This window comes from Mchenga conophoros, linkage group LG3, assembly GCF_057382185.1.
Source record: "Mchenga conophoros isolate Kocher_MC1m ecotype Shallow Benthic linkage group LG3, M_conophoros_male_GT1.1, whole genome shotgun sequence".
In the NCBI taxonomy this organism is placed as follows: Eukaryota; Metazoa; Chordata; class Actinopteri; order Cichliformes; family Cichlidae; genus Mchenga; species Mchenga conophoros.
In genome coordinates, this window is record NC_140528.1 from 54,689,459 (window position 1) to 54,711,170 (window position 21,712).

The window sequence follows — 21,712 nt, forward strand, 5'->3', positions numbered from 1 at the left end:
ATCCTTAAGATGCAGATGGACTGCTGAGTCTTGTCCTGTGGAGGTGGCTCTTCTGTGTTGTGCCATGCGCTTGTGAAGTGGCTGTTTGGTCTCTCCAATGTAGAGGTCTGGGCATTCCTCGCTGCACTGTACAGCATGGAAAATTACGACACTGAATGGCCCTCGGGTTATTAGTTCCATTCCTGAAGCAACGCCCCAGCTCCGTCTACATGCGGCTCCAACCTTGTGAATGCTTTCATTTATTTTTTCTGGGGTTTTGGCAGCATGTTCATATTTCTAACTTGCAGAATTTTGACAGGATATGTTTTTATGGAGAGCAAAATATTTAAAATTAAAGTTTGTTTTTTTTTAAGTTTATTTAATCTGGAATAATATTCCTGTCTGTTTTTAATTCATATTCATGTTTAAAAAACATTGTTTTAGTGTTCAATAAATGTTTATCTTGTTTGGCCCGCGACCTAAAGTGTGCCTTGATGTTTGGTCTCCTGTGCAATTGAGTTTGACACTCCTGGTCTAAAGGCTCCAACCTAAAGAAACATCTGGAAGTTCTTTTTAAAAAACGAACGTTAGCCTGCTGCAACTACCTTGCTTTAGTTGTGGTAGCTTCCTGGGTTATGTGCCACTTCAGTATCTACGTGACTTATTACTATTACGGAAGGCTACTCGCCACCGAGCAAACATCTTATCTTATGTTAACATACAGTGGGGCAAAAAAGTATTTAGTCAGTGTAGAATAAGGAGGGGATGTTTTTCTCATTATCATTTAATATTTTAATATGCCATTATTAGTTCATTAGAAGTATATAACCAGCTTTGCATTAAGCATAAATTGAAGTTTTTGATCTTACATTATTCTTTGCATTACAGTGATGGTGATAACTTTAGTTTGATCTTTTTTACAGGTACCAGAATAATAACATGATTTTCCATTGCAGATGTAACCATGATCATTCCATACACATTGCAGTTTGTTGCTCATTCTAGAGTTGTGCTCAAGGTAATTAAAGGTTAAAAGCTACAGCCAGCGCGAGTCTGGCTGATCTATGGAGGGCAAAGGCTTTGAGCTTGGAAGGCCGCACGCGCTTACACAGCACTTATAAGATGTCATTCTTGGTGATTTTGTGCTTAGTCATGTTTTAATATGTTTTAAGTAGAAGTAGCTGATCCAGCAATATTCATTTAATATTATATACTTGATTTAGAGCAATACACACTGATGGTCTTAATAAATGAAAGAGTCCTTGTAGCTGCCATGTTGTGTCTCAGCAGGGTACAGACGGTTCCAGGAGAAGGGGGGCAGTTAGCGTCTGCCCTCGGGAAGGAGACAATGTTATTCTTTGTGTTAAATAAAATTGTCAACATTGATTGTATTACACCTGTCACTACGCATGAGGGGGCGTTCTAATACCCTGATTTCATAAAACTATGGAGATGTGTTTTTTGAGATGAGATCTGAGACTGTCTGCATACAGTGTCCATCTCCCACGTGTGTGATCATTAAATCATCGTTTGACTCAACCCGACCGGACCAGTGTTGTTATTGTGGGTTTTTCCTCTGGTGTCCATCTCCAATATTTTTGAACCATAACATTTTGGGGGCTCGTCCTGTGGTATTGGGGTGGACGTGCGAGGTGTGGACGGTCTGAGGTTGTCGAGCGGACAGGCACGGACCAGGGATCTGATGTGAGTGAGCTTCCCGGGTGCATCTAAAAGGTAAGGCACTGCCTGTTGAGTTGATTCCCAAATTGTGCCAAATTGGGCTGCATTAAATTAAAAGTTTGCTCACTGACGTTGCTGGTGAGTGTCTGTTTTGATTTTGATGAGAATCACCGTGTGTTATGCAGTTAAAGTTGTTTAAGAGTATTTAATGAAGTTGAAGAAATATGAAAGTAATAATGTTGGGTTTGAGTCCCTGGATATTGAGCTGAAGGCTCAGGTAGTTTGGTAGGGAAATTAGGACAGAAACTGTTCTGGAGGTAACAGATACTGTTTAATTGATATGTTAAAATTTGTCAAAATTGTTTAGGTGAAAATTGTTATAGGACGGCACTGGAAGATGCTAAGAAGCACATAGCCCGGAGGTTACGCTCCCTCCTGGCCGTGGACGCGCGGTCTTGACCTGTCGGCGAACAGGGGTAGTTCAGTTTGGTTTAACTGTGGGGTACAGGGCATCCCGAAATAAGCTAGGAGTTAGAATCTCCTCACCGTTTAAATGGTGTGATGTGCTTTTTTGGACACAGTTAAATTGAGTTAGGGATTTTAGAAATCAGGCCATAGGCTGTTCTGGAGGAAACAGATACTGGTTAATTGATTACAAAAAAGTGAAGCTTTCTTCGGTTGGACCCGTTAATTTAAATTTGTCGAAATTTGTTAGGTGCTGAATTTGTCAGGCCTGTCAGTGGTTGTAAATATAAGACGTCTTTGTGATATAAAATAGAGTTTTGTCTGAGCTTTGTGTGACCCTGTGTGTGATGAGAGCGCAGCTGCAGCGCTGAGAGCTATTTTTAGACGGTGTGAACATGCAAATGAGCGTGTGGCTGGGAGGAGAACAGAGCTTTTCACTTCCTGCCCAGAGTGTGTGTGAGCCTTAGAAGCAGAAGGCCTTTTATTGTTGAAAGCCTGTAAAGCAGGCCCCATTCTCTGCGGCCCCATTCTCTGCGGCCTGCTGGAGCGGGAGGGCTAGTAGGAGGAGTTGGCCGTCCGACTGCGGTCTGGGGTGTGGGGCCTCCCTGCTGCTGCGGAGTCGGGGTGGTCTGCCTCTCCCCACCGCAGGGAAAAGGGTAACACCACCTGGGTCTGGGTGCAATTCCCCCCTCCAGGGGCAAGGGTACCTAGACCCGGTTTGTAGAGTACGCTTGGGGAGTGTGATTGTGTGTACAGCGTCTCTTTATGTCTGTCTCCACGTTGGTTGAGTGTGGAGTGAGTGCATATGAGAGCATGAGGGTGGGAATGGATGTTTGTGTCTGTGTGTGCCTGTATGTCTGTGTCTATATGTCAGGTTGGGTATCAGACGCCACCTCTCTGGGGACACCTCAGGCCCTCCAAGGTTTGGAGGCCTATCTCCACCCACCACCACTTCCCCTGCCGGTGGCGGACTCCCTCAGGTGTCGGTGTGTTGGTGGTTCTTTGTGTCTGGGGGTGGGCGTCCGGATACACACCGGCTCACTCCTTGGCGGCCGCTTGTCGGGGCCTGGGGCCTGGGGCTCGCTCGGGCCCCTTTGGAGGTGGGGTGCCCCCGGCCTCTCGGCCTAGGGCTCGGTCACTCAGGCGCAGCTGGGGGCCGGCGGAGCTCACGGGCGCGTCACTGTAACCCCCCCTGGCTTCTGCTCCGCGGCTGCTGAGTGAGCCCTCATCTGGGACTCTCCTCAGCTCTTACTGGAACAGTGGCGCGGCTGCCCCTCTGTTGGTCTTCCATGGTCTCTTGTGTTCTGGGGGCCTCTGGATGTCTGGAGTTTTGATCTCCTCCATACCCGCTTCACACCCTGGAGGACGGGGCTGTGGCCCCCCCACACTCCCTAGCAGATCATTACATGGAGAAACCTTTGGAATGCAAGCATGCTGATCCACACAGGTATGCACACATGGGTATTCACAGACGCGGACTAAAGCTTTCTTGGCTGCTGCCTCAAAGCACACTGTGCGCTGTCTATCTTGCGTGCTGCACAATATCGTTTATTACTTAGTAAATACTGATATCTATGACTAGCTAGTTTATTGTGATGGTGCTTTGTTTTCTCTATTATTATGTTGCTCTTTGTTGTTTGCTGTCTCCTCTGTTTGTTTGTTTGTTTGTTTGTTTGTTTGTTTTTTCTCCATACAGGTGACCCAGGAGTTTTTTGTTTTTTTTTGTTTGTTTTTTTTGTCTCTCTTCCCCCCCCTTCTCACCGTCTCTTCTCCCCTTGGGTTTTCTTTCTTTCTCTCCCCCTCTCTCTCTCATTCATTCCCCCTGTCCTATTTATTAAAAAAAAAAAAAAAAAGAAAGCCTGTAAAGAAGCTGCTGGTTTTGATGTTATAACAATATAAATGGCTTTTGATTTATTGTTGTGAATATGTGCTTTATGAACTCACTTGTTTGTTGATTTATGTAATGTAAGAAGCATTTAAGACTGAGTAACTTCAGTTTTTGAGGAGCATAAGAGAGTGTTCCTAGATCAGAGTAAGCTGCTGTAAGTCAATTGAAAACAATTTAATTAAATCTTAAATATTTTATACTGATAACACAACTGATTTTAAGCCATATCTTTAAATAAGTAAAGTTCATGAAGTTTTCTGAGCTGCCATGACACAGAGAAAGTGGAGTGTTTCACCCTGAAAGGATGAAATGATGCTCTGCCTTTGTTGTCAAGTTCAAACATAGGCCTTAAATAAATATGAGCCACTAATAAGCGTGACATAATTAATAATTTCAAACAATAAAGCACATTGGGTGAGTGACCCAGATAACAATAATTTATGAGCACGCAATAAAGTGGACCTGTTAGAACCCCTTTGACATTTGTCCCTTCAACAATAAATGATTATATTGTGTCCCATGCACTAAACAGTCCCATTTAATACTGTTAAATCGTTGTTTAAATAGAATAAGCAAACATGCCTGTGCTTTATTTTGCAACCTGTAACATACAAATTGCAGAGGAAGAGGGTCGACTGGAGGTGACCTGTAAATGTCACATAGTGACTGAGGAAGGTGTTTCACCTTATGAGATGACAGTGTGGTCCGAGATTGAGCTGCATGAGCTAAATGCCTATATACAACGTTGCCTATTTCTATTTCAAGGCTTAAAGGAGATGACTGAGCATGAAAATGATCCAAATTGGGAGCCCACAGAGGCCGCCCACTTTGCTCAGGCTATGGTAGAGTCGGTACTAGACGGTTTTGATTTTGATATGCTTGCTTGGGAAATAATGTAATTATCTGTGGAGATGTCTCCAAGCGATTAGTAGATTTAAAGGAGACAAATGTGTGCTTGAGAGTGCGTGGTTGAAATTGTGTGTGTGGGTGTGCGTTTGAAAGGCTTTGAAACATAGATTTGATTTGAATAAAGCTAATCACAGTACTATGGTTTGGCATTGAAGTAGAGCGAGCTATACAGCTAATTATTGAGGAGTTTGGATTTAATTGGTCCATTGCTCCCTCGCTCGGTAAACAACACGGTGAATTTGTTAGTTTGTGAGCAAACATGATATTGCTTTGGAGCAATTTTCTGTGAAAAATTTAAGGCTGTGTGAATGCATTTGAGCTGTGTTATTGTTTTGTGCCCCAAAGTTAACATGCAGTGTGTATGAGTTTATAACATTTATGTTCCAGAGTGAAAAGTAGTTATTAAAAGTGAATAATGAAAGAGGCTTGGTTAAGTCTTGACACACTGCGTTGGCTGTGTGTCTTACCAAGCAGATCACAAGGAGACAGTGACCCTGGGAGGAGCGAAAGTAATTCTGAAAGCTAACAGGCAGACATTGCGGAGTGATCCAGAAGGAGGAGCCGTATAACGTCACAAAAAAGGGAGGTAAGCTTGTGTTCTAGGATAATGGCTGACGGCCCGAACACGACACCTACTGGGCACAGAGGCTATAAGCCTCTAAAGGAGCAGCAGCAACAGTTAAAAAGAGCTATTCGCTTAGCTTCCCCTGGATCATCAAAGTTAGCTGAGAAGGAATGCAAAGCAATGGAAGCTGAGCTAAACAAGCTTATTGCTTCCCAACAGAGAGGGCTGGATGACAAAATAGCCCTAAGTCTTGTGCTCAAAATAGAAGGAGAGAGATGTGAGCAGCAATTGGAACAACTGCAAACCGAGGCAGAGAAACGTTCAATCAACTGGAAAATTAAACAACAAATCAAGAAACTACAGCAAACTCATGCAAAGTGTTGCAAGTGGATGTTCTTGTGGAACGGAGCATCTTCCTGGATGGAGGAGGATGACACAGCTGAAACAGAAGATATGGAAAGCATAATGGAGGCTTTGAAACAACTGAAAGACCAAAATAAGAAGCTGGAAAACCAAATGAAGAACTGGATTCCAAAACCAGGAGATGCTAACAAGTATCACACAGCAGAGATTCTTCCTTGGGCCACATTAACATCTAATGCCGTAGGACGACAATATGTCATGCCTGTAATGACCCTCAGAGGAGGACAAGTTCAAGGCCCCGATGGACAGACGGCAGTGGTTGTGGGAGGAGTAGCTGATGTTGAATACACCAGAGCACCACGGGTGTTTCATAATGAAGGGCCTATGACAGTTAAATGTCAGTCCCTGAATGGGGAAGGGAAAGAGATAACATCAGCCGTAGAGGAAGGCTTGCCTTTGCCTTCTTGTTCACATGAGGGAGGAGACAGGCCAAAAGCCGAAGCATCAAGAGAGAGCCTGCCAGACCAGACTGGAGAAGCGGATTGGACCCCAACAAACGAGGAAATGATTTCACCGGTGGAAAGGATGGCACAACCGGCTTTCATCGGACTGCCAACACCAGCAAGAGAAGAGCAGGCCCAAACCAGGTCAAAACACTCCAAAGCAATGGCCAAGTCAGACACATGGGCAGGAGAAGTATTCGGACGAATGCTTGAAGCCCCGCAAGGGCTATTGGAAGTATTAAATACACTGAAGACCGTAAAGGACAAAATGACCAAAAGCATGGCAGAAGAGGAGAGCGACAATGACTCATCTACCACAGAGGAGGAAGAAGATGATGAAGATAACGACGGAGGAGGAGTCGCGTCAGAACCAAGTATAGCCAGGAATCTTAGGTCAAGACAGGTGAAAAAAGAGCAGGGACAGAGGAGGCCTATTTTTAAGAGTTCAAAAGGCAAGGGAAAATTGGGACAGTGTAAAACTGTGACCAAAGCAGAAAAAGCTGCGGGCACTCATTATAATTTGCCTTTAGTGGCTGGTGCAAAAAATGAACCAGTGTACCGCGCATACAAAGTAAGAGATTTGGAGGCATTGGTTAAACAGCTTCCACCTATAACTGGGGGCGGAGCAAGGTGGTTGCGTGAATTAGGCAGACTAACAGAAGGAGAGGAGCTTGCGATTGGCGATTTTCGCGCCATTTCTGCGCGGTGTATGCTCGGTGGTGGGCTAGCAGATGTAGAGGCTATAGCTCGCACAACTCGCCATGCAAATGATTTGCCTTATCATGAAGTGCAATGTGCTTTGTCTGACGCAGTCCGTGAAAAGTACCCAACCCCTAATACAGGAGCCATACCTAAAATAATTTGGGACCCCCAAAACACACCTAGAGAGTTTTTAGAAAAAGCCAGAGATCAGTGGTTGTTAGAAACAGGTACCCATCCGGGTAGAGAAGGTGAGCATCGGGCGTGGTTTCGCTCAGCGGTGCTGGCAGGGCTGCCAAACCAGGTCACAGAAGATCTACAGAAAAACCCAGATTTTGCCGTAGCAGATTCGGTGCAGTGGGAAAGACACGTCTCACATCGTTTGCAGCTGGAGCAGGACAGGGCGAACAAGCAGAAAAAAGAGTTGGAGGAGGCACAGGCGTCTCTACTCAAACTACAGTTGGTGGAGGCCAGAAACAAAGCCAGCGAAAAGAAAAAAGAGGAAAAAGAAAAAACAGAAAAAATTATGATAGTTGCGACCCAGCCTGGTCCTGGGCCTGAATGGCCAGATAGTGGCCCGGGTCCCTGCACTAATGACGGATGGCCCGCCAATGCACCAAGGCAGAACCAACCCACAGGGAATTGGGGAACCGGTGGATCGTACAGAGGGCGTGGTGGCTCAGCGGGGGGAGTACAAAGAGCTCGTAACACGGGGAATCTCAGCGGTGTGCCTTGGAATGTCTGTTGGAGGTGTGGAGCAGAGGGTCATTGGAGCAAATATTGCCCAGAACGTCGTCAGAACAATCAAAGAAGAGGCTACCAATCCCAGGCACGTGGAGCTCCAAGAGCAAGAGATGGCTCTAGGGGAGCATATCAGGCCCCAAACCCGAGTGCAGCACCAGCCGCGCAGTATCCAGTGGCTGACTGGAGGGAGGACCAGTACTGAAGGGACCCGGAGGGACCAAACAGTATGGTGATGGCAGATCCCATGCTGTTAATGACTGTAGAAGGGACAGAATTGCCCTTCTTAGTAGACACTGGAGCAACATATTCAACCTTGAGAGCAGCACCAGACAGTGCAACGTTGTCCTGCCACACAGTGAACGTGGTGGGTTTTTCCGGGATCCCGACAACTCTGCCAGTGACTGACCCAGCTTTGACAAAGCTGGGCAAGCAGACTTTGAAACACAACTATGTGGTGTCATCGCAAGCGCCAGTAAATCTTATGGGCAGGGACCTGCTCGTGAAGTTGGGCGCCACAATCACATGTTCAGCAGATGGATTATCTGTGACTCTGCCAGGGGGCCAGCATTTTCCGTGCCTGGGAACAAGTTCAAAGACTCAATATCTGCTTCAAGACTGTGAAAGAGCAAAAGTCAATATCTACTGGGGGAGACTAGTGAAAGAGGATGTTCTGAGGCAATTTCAGCTGTGGAGACCCTGGATAATGAGCTTGGCAGTTTACTCCCCTCCGCGCGACCCTTACCACGTTACCCTGTTTTATGATAAAGAGAATGACGACACCTATCGTGAATTATTTCAATCTGATCTTGAGGGTCAGACGTGGAATGTGCAAACACATGACATCTACATCGGACCAGAAGGTGTAGCCGCGGCTGTGAAATTAACTGATGAACAACTGCCTTGGTACAATGTGGAAGAAAATTCAACCCCTCACATTACATTGGCGGTCCACCAAGGTCATGGTGCAGGTGATCTAGGTCCAATGGTCAGGCGAGCACTGGACGACACAGGGTGGCAAAGAACCCAAATTCCTAACTTATCTTATGCTCCAAATTGTAAAACCTATCGCATAACTTGTGCCTGTGAGGATACAGTGATCTTGGAACATAAAGAAATTTCAAAAACACATGGTGAGGAGTGTGTAGATCATCCTCACGCAGTTGCTGGACTGTCGAATCTGCCTGACAGTCTATGGTCAAAAGGGCCCACGGATGTTGGCCTAGCTAAGTGTCCTCCTGTCTTGTTCCAGCTCAAGTCACACACACCAATCAATAGACCACAGTATAAACACAAACCTGAAGCAGAGGCAGGAATTACAGAAACAATAGAAGGCCTGCTAAGGGCCGGGGTGTTAGAGCCCTCTCACTCACTGTGGAACACACCAATTCTACCAGTGGAGAAACATGGAACAGGAAAATACCGTATGGCACATGATTTGAGAGCCATTAATGAAATATTGCTCTCTACTACTGCACCGGTACCAAATCCGTACACAGCTTTATCAGCTATCACATGTGACCAAAAGTGGTTCACGTGCATAGACCTGGCAAATGCATTCTTTTGTCTTCCTCTGCATGAGTCACTCAGAGACATTTTTTCATTCACATACAGAGGCCAACAACTCAGATACACACGTTTGCCACAAGGCTTTGCACTTTCTCCAGGCATTTTCAATCAGGTGCTTAAAGAAGCCCTGTCGTCATGTAATTTGCCTAATGATTGTACATTAATACAATATGTTGATGATCTTCTCATTGCAGCCCCGTCAGCAGCGGATTGTACAGCGGCATCGTTCGTTGTGTTGAATAGGTTGGCGGAATGTGGCTTTAAAGTAAGTAAAGACAAGCTGCAGTTAGTTCGCCCTGAAGTGACCTTTTTGGGCCGGGTAATCGCACACAAATCAGTGGGTTTGATGAACACACACAGAGACCAAATTTTGACACACCCAAAACCGCGAACTGTGAGAGAAATGCTTTCTTTTCTTGGTTTAACAGGTTACAGCAGGCAGTTCATTCCGGATTATGCAGGCAAAACTGCCCCTTTAAGGGGCCTAATGAAGCAAGTTGGTGTTCGAAACTTTAAGGCTGAGTTGCCTTGGACGCCTGAAGCTGAAGCCGCATTTATTAGGGTAAAACAGGATTTGTCAAGGGCCTCAGATTTAGCCACACCCAATTATGATGAGCCATTCTATTTGGATGTTTCTGAAACAAACTCAATTGTAAATGGAGTGTTGTTTCAGAAAAAAGGGGGGGGGGGGTAGAGAAGTGCTCATGTATGTTAGTGTAAAACTACATCCAACAGAAGCAAAGCATCCTACATGCACACAACATGCAGCAGGGGTCGCTAGAATTATCCAAAAAACAGCACATGTAGTGAGAGAACACCCACTAAAAATACTCACTACACATAGCATAGTGGCATACGTGAATTCACAAGCATTTTGTATGTCACCACGGGCACAACAGAGACTGAGCAAAGTCTTAGAGGCCCCAAATTTGACATTCACACATGAAGGAATTAACATGGCAGATTTAATGGGTGTAGGGGAACCACATGACTGCGCCAAAAGAGCACAGATCGAGGAAAAGATTAGAGAGGACCTGAAGGCCGAACCCATACCGGGAGCTGAGGACTGGTTCACCGATGGATGTTGCCACCGAGACGAAGGAGGACTGAAAGCAGGGTATGCGGTGGTCTGCAGAGTAGAAGGAGATTATCAGGTCAGAGAGTCAGGAAGGATTGAGGGAAAGCAGTCGGCCCAGAGAGCTGAAGTGATAGCCTTAGCTCGAGCTTTGAGACTAGCCAAGAACAGGAGAGTGAACATCTACACCGATTCGGCATATGCGTTTGGAGCAGCGCATGTGGAGCTGCCTCAGTGGAAAAGAGCAGGATTCAGAACAGCAACCAATGCACCTATTTCCCACAAACATGAAATGGAGGAACTGGAAAAGGCCTTGGCTGACCCAGAGGAGGTGAGCATTATAAAATGCAAAGCTCACTCCCAAGGAACCAGTATGGTGGAAAAAGGAAACCAGAGAGCAGACGAAGCCGCAAAGGAGGCCGCAGGCTACAAAGGACAGAGACAAATGATACAGGTAACATCAGAAGAAGAGATACCTGTTGACCTGATTGAGGAAGTTAAACGGGCCCAGGAGGAGGCATCCCCAGAGGAAAAGGGGGTGTGGAAAAACAAAGGAGCCTGGCAGGATGGACATTTGTGGAGGGGGCCAGACGGGCGCCCCGTGCTGACAGCCAAAATGGCAGAACAGAAGGTGGATGAAGCCCACGGACTTGCTCACGTGGGGAGAGCCCAGATGGAAAGAAATTTGTGTCATTGGTGGCATCCTGAGCTGCGAGGAATGATAAGGGAGAAGGCCAGGATGTGCTTAATCTGTGGGGCACACAATCCTAAGCCAGCAGTAAAACCGGAAGTGGGTAAGTTTCGGCCCCCTGAGAGGCCGGGAGAGGAGATTGTTATTGATTTCACTGATATGATTGATTCCGGGCCGGGCGGTGTAAGATATTTGCTAGTGTGTGTTGACGCGTTGACCGGCTGGCCAGAGGCCTGGGCTACAAAAAAGGAGGATGCTAAGACTGTCATTAAGTGTTTAATCAATCATTACATTCCCCGTCATGGGTTCCCGAAAAGAATTAGATCAGATAATGGAACCCATTTTAAAAATCAAGATTTGGAAAAAGTAGAAAAAATGTTGGGCGTCCAGCATAAATTTGGAACGGTCTATCATCCTCAGTCTCAGGGGAAAGTAGAAAGAATGAACCTAAATTTGAAAAACAAATTGGCAAAAATCTGCGCGCAAACAGGGCTAAATTGGGTCGCAGCCCTGCCGGTTGCGTTGATGACCATAAGATGTTCTGTTAATCAATCCACAGGTTTTACACCATACGAGCTGCAAACCGGGAGACAGTTTCCGGCACCTTGGACGGTGGGCTCGGTTGAACGGGACAAAAAGGGGAACCGGTCCCACGCAGACTACTGGAACGAGCTAAAGGCGCTAGTGTCCAGTTTCACGAAACAGGCGGCTTGTAAAGGGCCCACAGGAGAAGGAGAGGTCCCGGACGCGAAAACAGTGTGGCTGAGAGTCATCAAACGAAAGTGGAAGGAGCCCCGCTGGACTGGTCCATATGAGGTATCGGCTCGGACGGCGACAGCGGTCCAACTGAAGGGGAAAGGCGACACCTGGTATCACTGGACGCAGTGCGCAGCTGCGCACGAGGGCTTGGTGGGGAAGGATCAATCTCAACCCGACGCAGGTGAAATTGAGCGGCAGAATAATCCCTCACACCTGTGCAACGGACCGACCGGTGGTCTACCCGGAAGGTCGAAGAAAGAAGAGCAGCCAAGGAGGAGATCGCCGCGCCAACGAAAAGGAGCGGTACCACACTGAACACCTAAAACAGGAGAGAGGCTCTGACAAAGGGCTTTGAACTTTTTACTACACCATAACATTCACATACCACCATGCCATCACAACAATTAGACACTGGTGATGAAAGAAGAGTCTCAAAAGCCATCACAATGTTTAAAATTATTATGAGTTTGATGTTAACTATGTTGCTAATCATGGCTATTTGTTTTTTGATTTGTTTGTTGCAGACCGACCCGGGAAACCAGTCTGAGCACGGAGGCCATGCCAGTCCGGCGTTGTTTGATACACCAAGTACATCACGCGTGGTCCATAGTGATTTAAGGTTGCGGGCAAGAGTGAAGCGCGAGGTCTCTGGTAAAAAGGATGAGTGTCTCAGCACATATGGTGGTTTAGAATTAGATTATGTTATTGGCTCCACAACTTCCTTTACGTTTGATCTGTGTGATGTTGTTAATTGCAGGGACGTCGGCAGTGCTTGGAGGGGATACAATGTGTGGGTCTGTTGGGATTATTCAGTGAGTACGCACTGCGAGAGGGGAAATCGTCCGTATGACAGCTGGTGCCGTAATTGGGACCAGGTAAGGGGTTACACTGGGCAAAATTGGGAACCGTTAGAATCAGGATCAGAAAACGGGCTTAAACTACAGAGGGATTTTAGCCCCTCTGGAAACGCGTTAACTTTATCATTGGGGAATTGGCATCGCAAACAATCTATGTATTTAATTTTGGGGGTGGAAATAGCGGGGGTTGATCCAAAAGGGTTAATTAAAGTTAATTTCCTAGAAAAAACTAATCGCGTACCGTCAGGTAGAGAAGACATAACAACTCGTGTGATTTCTACTCCCACCAGCTCTGTTGCATCTTTTACAGGGCAGGAGGGGAGCGGGTCATCGGAAGCTATACCAGAGGAGCACGAACCAAGGGAGAGGCGAGTAGTGTCGGTGGACTACACCACCCTGAAACCTCAGGATTTGATTGAACGCGCTACCGGGTTCAGTGACAGTAACATCTGGCTGGACTGGATAGCCCAAAATGCTAGAGAACAAAAAGTGGCTAATTGTGTAGCCTGCGCTTCGGCAAGGCCGCGTTTATTTATAGAGCCTGCACCTCTGCATCCAGAGGATCAGTGGGGCTATAATTGTATGTTGCAAATAACTAGAGGAGCTGTGAATACGGGGAACTGCACTGTGTTGTCCAGTCTATTTCCCCCTATTGGCAAGCTCACGCAAGTAGGGCCGTTTATGCCCCGGAAAGATAATTATACGTGCTTTAAGTTTACCACAGATAAAGTTAAATATCGGCTGGGGGAAATTGACCCCAGTTGGTGTTCGGTCACCCAGATTGGGAGGACCACCAACAATGTGAGTGATGCAGCCACCCTAATTGGGACTTGGGCTAGGAGCGGGCTGTATTACTATTGCGGGCACAGGACTCTACTGGTACGTGTTCCTCTTGGGAGCGTGGGGACGTGCGCGATGGTGAGACTAGGAGCGCCACTTATGCTAATCGGAAATAAGGTAAAATCAATTCCCTCACACAATACGCGCACTTTGGCAGCCAGGCGCAAAAGACACATTTTGAGAAAGAGAGGAATACAAGACAAATGTTTATGACCCTAGAATGAATTCCCCCACCTGGATCGACTCCATTGGAGTGCCCAGGGGGGTTCCAAATGAATTTAAACTTGTTGACCAAATAGCAGCCGGGTTTGAAAATATTCCAATAATTTCTGCTTTCTTTCCAGTGACTCCAAACAAGAATGTAGATAGGATTAATTATGTTCATTACAATGTACTGAGGCTCTCTAACCTGACCAGAGACGGATTGGAGGGGCTAGCGGAGCAGGTGGGTCCGACCTCGTTAATGGGAGTGCAGAATAGAATGGCCCTTGACATGTTGTTAGCGGAAAAGGGGGGCGTGTGTGCTATGTTTGCCGACCAGTGTTGCACCTTTATTCCAAACAATACTGCTCCAGATGGGTCGGTAACCAAGGCTCTGGAGGGCCTAAAGAGCCTTTCTGAAACTATGCATGATCACTCCGGTGTTGGTAATCCGTTAGAAGGCTGGCTGACCTCAGTGTTCGGACGGTGGAAGGGGGTCATCGCTTCGGTCATGTTTTCTTTGTCTGTTGTGGTGGGTATTATGGTTATTTGTTGTTGTCTCATCCCTTGTGCCAGAAGAATGTTCAAAAGTATGTCTGTGAGGGCAGTGGACCCTGGAGTCATTACTCCAATGTCCATGATGCCAATGATGCATGTGGAACTGAATGTGTAGGCCAAGGAGGGACACAACTGTTTGTGACCTCTGGATTCTCCAGAGGTCAACAGAGGGAATTGTAGAATAAGGAGGGGATGTTTTTCTCATTATCATTTAATATTTTAATATGCCATTATTAGTTCATTAGAAGTATATAACCAGCTTTGCATTAAGCATAAATTGAAGTTTTTGATCTTACATTATTCTTTGCATTACAGTGATGGTGATAACTTTAGTTTGATCTTTTTTACAGGTACCAGAATAATAACATGATTTTCCATTGCAGATGTAACCATGATCATTCCATACACATTGCAGTTTGTTGCTCATTCTAGAGTTGTGCTCAAGGTAATTAAAGGTTAAAAGCTACAGCCAGCGCAAGTCTGGCTGATCTATGGAGGGCAAAGGCTTTGAGCTTGGAAGGCCGCACGCGCTTACACAGCACTTATAAGATGTCATTCTTGGTGATTTTGTGCTTAGTCATGTTTTAATATGTTTTAAGTAGAAGTAGCTGATCCAGCAATATTCATTTAATATTATATACTTGATTTAGAGCAATACACACTGATGGTCTTAATAAATGAAAGAGTCCTTGTAGCTGCCATGTTGTGTCTCAGCAGGGTACAGACGGTTCCAGGAGAAGGGGGGCAGTTAGCGTCTGCCCTCGGGAAGGAGACAATGTTATTCTTTGTGTTAAATAAAATTGTCAACATTGATTGTATTACACCTGTCACTACGCATGAGGGGGCGTTCTAATACCCTGATTTCATAAAACTATGGAGATGTGTTTTTTGAGATGAGATCTGAGACTGTCTGCATACAGTGTCCATCTCCCACGTGTGTGATCATTAAATCATCGTTTGACTCAACCCGACCGGACCAGTGTTGTTATTGTGGGTTTTTCCTCTGGTGTCCATCTCCAATATTTTTGAACCATAACATCAGCCACCGATTGTACAAGTTCCCCCACCTAAAATGATGACAGAGGTCAGTAATTTGCACCAGAGGTACACTTCAACTGTGAGAGACAGAATGTGAAAAAGAAAATCCATGAATTCACATGGTAGGATTTGTAAAGAATTTATTCATAAATCAGGGTGGAAAATAAGTATTTGGTCAATAACAAAAATACAACTCAATATAGGGCTGGGCAATATGACCCAAAATTCATATCTCGATATTTTTTAGCTGGATGGCGATATAAGATATATATCTCAATATATTTTTTTAAAGCCATAAAGTAAGAACAAAAAGAGAGTTCTTAGACAAAGCTGTGTCCCAGATGTCACACAGGCACTTTTATTAACATAGAGCAGATGTACATAAAATTTACTCAAAAATAAATTATGAGCATTTATTAAATAATAATGCTCCATAAATAAAAGAAAACAATGTTGTTTTTGTGCATAACAAAAAGCTCACAATTGTGCAACCACGTCTCTTAACAGGTGCTATTTATGGTCCCTAAACACAGTAAGGTAATATTACGTTGAAGCACGTACGTATCACTCCGCGAGGCTCAGCCATAATGCTCCGACAATCCATCAAGCGGTGCAGCTCCGTAGCTTACCAAAGTCGTACTAAAACATTTTTTGACAGATTGCTGAGCACAGTGTTCAGCATAAAATCAGTTCGCGGCCATCAAGCACAACCAGAATTCATACATAAGGCGCGCTGTCAACTTTTGAGAAAATGAAAGGATTTTAGTCCGTGCAGCACCTCTGGGCTGCATGGCATTAGCGTGGTTAGCTCGTTAGCGTGGTTAGCTCGTTAGCGTGGTTAGCTAGCTAACACGTTGACGGCGTCCAGCCCCACGCACGGGTCGATGCGCGCAGTAACTCGTTAACGGAGATTTGCCGTGTTGATCTTGTCGCTTCCTGCAGGTGAAGCGATGGGGGAGGAGGGGAGTAACGTTGTAAAGACGAAAGTGGAGGAAAGAGACGCAAACTTGCGGCTCCACAAGTATAATTATAACGTAACAGACTATATCAATATAAAGGATATTGTCACATCTTATATCTCGTATAAAAATATATCGATATTTTTTAAAAACTCGATATATCGCCCAGCTCTAACTCAATACTTTGTAACATAACCTTTGTTGGCAATAACAGAGGTCAAACGTTTACTATAGGTCTTTACCAGGTTTGCACACACAGTAGCTGGTATTTTGGCCCATTCCTCCATGCAGATCTTCTCGAGAGCAGTGATGTTTTGGGGCTGTCGCCGAGCAACACGGACTTTCAACTCCCGCCACAGATTTTCTATGGGGTTGAGGTCTGGAGACTGGCTAGGCCACTCCAGGACTTTCAAATGCTTCTTACGGAGCCACTCCTTTGTTGCCCGGGCGGTGTGTTTTGGATCATTGTCATGTTGGAAGACCCAGCCTCGTTTCATCTTCAAAGTTCTCACTGATGGAAGGAGGTTTTGGCTCAAAATCTCACGATACATGGCCCCATTCATTCTGTCCTTAACACGGATCAGTCGTCCTGTCCCCTTGGCAGAAAAACAGCCCCATAGCATGATGTTTCCACCCCCATGCTTCACAGTAGGTAGGGTGTTCTTGGGATGCAACTCGGTATTCTTCGTCCTCCAAACACGACGAGTTGAGTTTATACCAAAAAGTTCTACTTTGGTTTCATCTGACCACATGACATTCTCCCAATCCTCTGCTGTATCATCCATGTGCTCTCTGGCAAACTTCAGACGGGCCTGGACATGCACTGGCTTCAGCAGCGGAACACGTCTGGCACTGCGGGATTTGATTCCCTGCCGTTGTAGTGTGTTACTGATGGTGACCTTTGTTACTTTGGTCCCAGCTCTCTGCAGGTCATTCACCAGGTCCCCCCGTGTGGTTCTGGGATCTTTGCTCACCGTTCTCATGATCATTTTGACCCCATGGGATGAGATCTTGCGTGGAGCCCCAGATCGTGGGAGATTATCAGTGGTCTTGTATGTCTTCCATTTTCTGATGATTGCTCCCACAGTTGATTTTTTCACACCAAGCTGCTTGCCTATTGTAGATTCACTCTTCCCAGTCTGGTGCAGGTCTACAATACTTTTCCTGGTGTCCTTCGAAGGCTCTTTGGTCTTGGCCATGGCGGAGTTTGGAGTCTGACTGTTTGAGGCTGTGGACAGGTGTCTTTTATACAGATGATGAGTTCAAACAGGTGCCATTCATACAGGTAACGAGTGGGGGACAGAAAAGCGTCTTACAGAAGACGTTACAGGTCTGTGAGAGCCAGAGATTTTCTATGTTTGAGGTGGCCAAATACTTATTTTCCACCCTGATTTACGAATAAATTCTTTACAAATCCTACCATGTGAATACATGGATTTTTTTCACATTCTGTCTCTCACAGTTGAAGTGTACCTCTGGTGCAAATTACTGACCTCTGTCATCATTTTAGGTGGGGGAACTTGCATAATCAGTTGCTGACTAAATACTTTTTTGCCCAACTGTAAGTCTTTTCTCCCCTACAGTAAATATATTGTCTATTCAGTCAGATTTGGGCTTACAAGCCAAGAACAAACAGGAATTTGCAGGATGTGATTGCTACATTCATGTAGTTGTGAAAAGCAATGACAGTATACTAAGTAATCCAAAGTATTCAGAATACGTTACTCACACTGAGTAACTTAACAGAATACATTTTAAAAGTAACCTTCCCAACACTGACCCGGGGTCTGCTTGGTTCTCTTCCTGGGTCGACCTCTTGTCCTGGCAATTACCGCCTCCTTCTTCACAGTCTCTCCCACCTCGTCCACCAACACAAAATTGAAACTCTCCTCTAAAACAAGAAATCAGAGGTCACAGGCAGTATTGACAGTAAAAACTTTCATTTTGTGTTGAAATATACCCAAGTTAAATGCTGTCTTCTAAGAGGGCGATGTGGGAAAATCTCCATTTAAATAAAACAATATTTCTGTCAAGCATAAAGTTTCCTGTTTCTCCTAAGGGATGATATAGGTTTAAGTTTAATCTAAATGCTTTTCTTGAAGTTGAACTAGTTGAATGAGACAATTCTTAGCAAGGTAGATGACTACCTTAGTTAGGCACACCCAAATTTTTCAAGCGCCTCACTTAACACTGCAGTTTGACATGTACACTTTTTTTGCTTTTTTATTTAAGTGTTTATTGAAGTTATGCATAAAATAAAATGTACAATATTTGATGGCTTCCTTTGTTCTAAGACTCATATGTACAGTTGTCTGGATGACCGCCATCACTTCAAGTAGTTTTCCTTCATGCAGGTATGAAAAAACAGAGAAAGAAAAGGAAAAAACAAAACACACAAACAAAGAAACATGTGTACAGTGTTACTGTTTCAGATATTGAGGAGGGGTACAACACAACACTGGTCCAGGAGGGTTAGGTCAAACAATGATTTTAATGAACACACGCGTGGGAAGATGAACACTGTCACACAATCAGCATAGATCTCCTCCTAACAATACACAAGGCGTTGTATTATATCATCAGGGTATTATTGCGCCCCCTCTTGCATCAAGCAGATACAACACATGCATAAGTTTCGGAACCACAAATGTTCTGTTAATGACTTTTGACTCATTTGAAAAGAACATTGTCTCCGTCTCCACGCCAGGTGCTTCCTGTAGATCTTCTTGCTCTTGCTTATCTCTGGAACATCAGACGCACGTCCTGCAACAAACTGTCACTTATGCAGGCACAAAATGCAGTTACAAGCTTGCAAACTAGGCATGAACTCTTACCTAGAAATGAGTCTACCTACTAGGGCTGCACGATTAATCGTTAGAAAACCGCGATCTCGATTCATACTTATGTGCGATCTCATTTCCAAATGGCAACGATTAAAAAAAGAAAAAGAAAAAAAAAAGACGACGACGACTGTACCGCATTTTAATCCGGGACGTAATCTGCGTGAAAACAAGCGCTCACTCTTCCTGCTCAACAAATGACAAGGGCGGAGCCTTATACCACGTGATATAGAAGCTGTGCCGTGTGATGCTAAAATTAGCAAGGAAAAAAGGAAAAAACAACGGAGAGAACGTCAGGGATGACGAGAAAGTGACAGGAGAAAATCCGTCCCAGTCAACCACCCAAACATCAATAATGGGAACCTTATACAGCGCTTCCCTATACCCGTCGAACTCCCGCAGGCACAAAGAAATTACGGAGGCTATCACTTATCACCTGACCAAAGATATGGCTCCCATCAACACTGTGCAAAACGAGGGATTTAGGAAAATGATCAACACCCTAGACAAACGCTACACAGTGCCGTCCCGCAACTATTTTTCTATTGTTGCACTACCTGCTCTATACACGCAGCGTCGAGCAACGGTGGAGACGGAATTTCAAACAGTACAACATTTTGCGGCTACAACAAAACGTGAGACAATTGTTGTTTTTATGTTTATTTATTGTTTTTATGTTCAGTTTCAACTGTTACGAAGTTGATGTGCAGTTAATAAGTGCAATAAATATTTATATTGGAAAAGAAAATCGTGAGAGAATCGTGATCTCAATTCTAAGCCAAAAAATCGTGATTCTCATTTTATGCAAAATCGTGCAGCCCTACTACCTACTACAGTGGGGCAAAAAAGTATTTAGTCAGCCACCGATTGTGCAAGTTCCCCCACTTAAAATGATGACAGAGGTCAGTAATTTGCACCAGAGGTACACTTCAACTGTGAGAGACAGAATGTGGAAAAAAAAATCCATGAATTCACATGGTAGGATTTGTAAAGAATTTATTCGTAAATCAGGGTGGAAAATAAGTATTTGGTCAATAACAAAAATACAACTCAATACTTTGTAACATAACCTTTGTTGGCAATAACAGAGGTCAAATGTTTACTATAGGTTTTTACCAGGTTTGCACACACAGTAGCTGGTATTTTGGCCCATTCCTCCATGCAGATCTTCTCGAGAGCAGTGATGTTTTGGGGCTGTCGCCGAGCAACACGGACTTTCAACTCCCGCCACAGATTTTCTATGGGGTTGAGGTCTGGAGACTGGCTAGGCCACTCCAGGACTTTCAAATGCTTCTTACGGAGCCACTCCTTTGTTGCCCGGGCGGTGTGTTTTGGATCATTGTCATGTTGGAAGACCCAGCCTCGTTTCATCTTCAAAGTTCTCACTGATGGAAGGAGGTTTTGGCTCAAAATCTCACGATACATGGCCCCATTCATTCTGTCCTTAACACGGATCAGTCGTCCTGTCCCCTTGGCAGAAAAACAGCCCCATAGCATGATGTTTCCACCCCCATGCTTCACAGTAGGTAGGGTGTTCTTGGGATGCAACTCGGTATTCTTCGTCCTCCAAACACGACGAGTTGAGTTTATACCAAAAAGTTCTACTTTGGTTTCATCTGACCACATGACATTCTCCCAATCCTCTGCTGTATCATCCATGTGCTCTCTGGCAAACTTTAGACGGGCCTGGACATGCACTGGCTTCAGCAGCGGAACACGTCTGGCACTGCGGGATTTGATTCCCTGCCGTTGTAGTGTGTTACTGATGGTGACCTTTGTTACTTTGGTCCCAGCTCTCTGCAGGTCATTCACCAGGTCCCCCCGTGTGGTTCTGGGATCTTTGCTCACCGTTCTCATGATCATTTTGACCCCACGGGATGAGATCTTGCGTGGAGCCCCAGATCGTGGGAGATTATCAGTGGTCTTGTATGTTTTCCATTTTCTGATGATTGCTCCCACAGTTGATTTTTTCACACCAAGCTGCTTGCCTATTGTAGATTCACTCCTCCCAGTCTGGTGCAGGTCTACGATACTTTTCCTGGTGTCCTTCGAAAGCTCTTTGGTCTTGGCCATGGCGGAGTTTGGAGTCTGACTGTTTGAGGCTGTGGACAGGTGTCTTTTATACAGATGATGAGTTCAAACAGGTGCCATTCATACAGGTAACGAGTGGGGGACAGAAAAGCGTCTTACAGAAGACGTTACAGGTCTGTGAGAGCCAGAGATTTTCCTTGTTTGAGGTGACCAAATACTTATTTTCCACCCTAATTTACAAATAAATTCTTTACAAATCCTACCATGTGAATTCATGGATTTCTTTTTCACATTCTGTCTCTCACAGTTGAAGTGTACCTCTGGTGCAAATTACTGACCTCTGTCATCATTTTAAGTGGGGGAACTTGCACAATCGGTGGCTGACTAAATACTTTTTTGCCCCACTGTATGTGTGTGTATGTGTGTATGTGTGTCTCGACCTCAAATGCATTCTGTCTCCCCTCGCCAACTAAACTCATGACCTCTTAGCAGATAGAAGCCA

The 21,712-nt window shown here is 45.1% G+C and overlaps 2 protein-coding genes across 3 annotated transcripts in view; one reads left to right on the forward strand and one right to left on the reverse strand.

The window, feature by feature from the left end:
• LOC146579549 (uncharacterized) overlaps nt 1-21,712 on the reverse strand; it is a 63,360-nt gene that overhangs the window by 10,404 nt on the left and 31,244 nt on the right. Inside the window, exon 29 of one of the 2 annotated variants that reach the window (XM_085263380.1) lies at nt 18,120-18,230. The exons of the other annotated variant lie outside the window; for it this stretch is intronic. Coding sequence (XP_085119506.1) covers nt 18,120-18,230 — 111 coding nt within the window. The remainder of the gene's footprint in view (nt 1-18,119; nt 18,231-21,712) is intronic. 2 annotated transcript variants of the gene reach the window in all.
• Nucleotides 10,264-12,924, forward strand: LOC146579550 (uncharacterized). The gene is made up of 2 exons (XM_085263409.1): nt 10,264-11,230; nt 11,687-12,924. Exons 1-2 carry the CDS (start codon nt 10,318-10,320, stop codon nt 12,199-12,201), a joined length of 1,428 nt encoding a protein of 475 aa, XP_085119535.1. The 5' UTR covers nt 10,264-10,317; the 3' UTR covers nt 12,202-12,924.

What these genes read in the sequence shown, in the direction of transcription:
- LOC146579550 (XM_085263409.1), top strand. Translation starts at nt 10,318, where the DNA reads ATGGCAGATTTAATGGGTGTAGGGGAACCACATGACTGCGCCAAAAGA. An exon ending in AGCAGTAAAACCGGAAGTGG is followed by an intron (nt 11,231 to 11,686) that starts GTAAGTTTCGGC and finishes ATCAATCCACAG; the next exon opens with GTTTTACACCATACGAGCTG.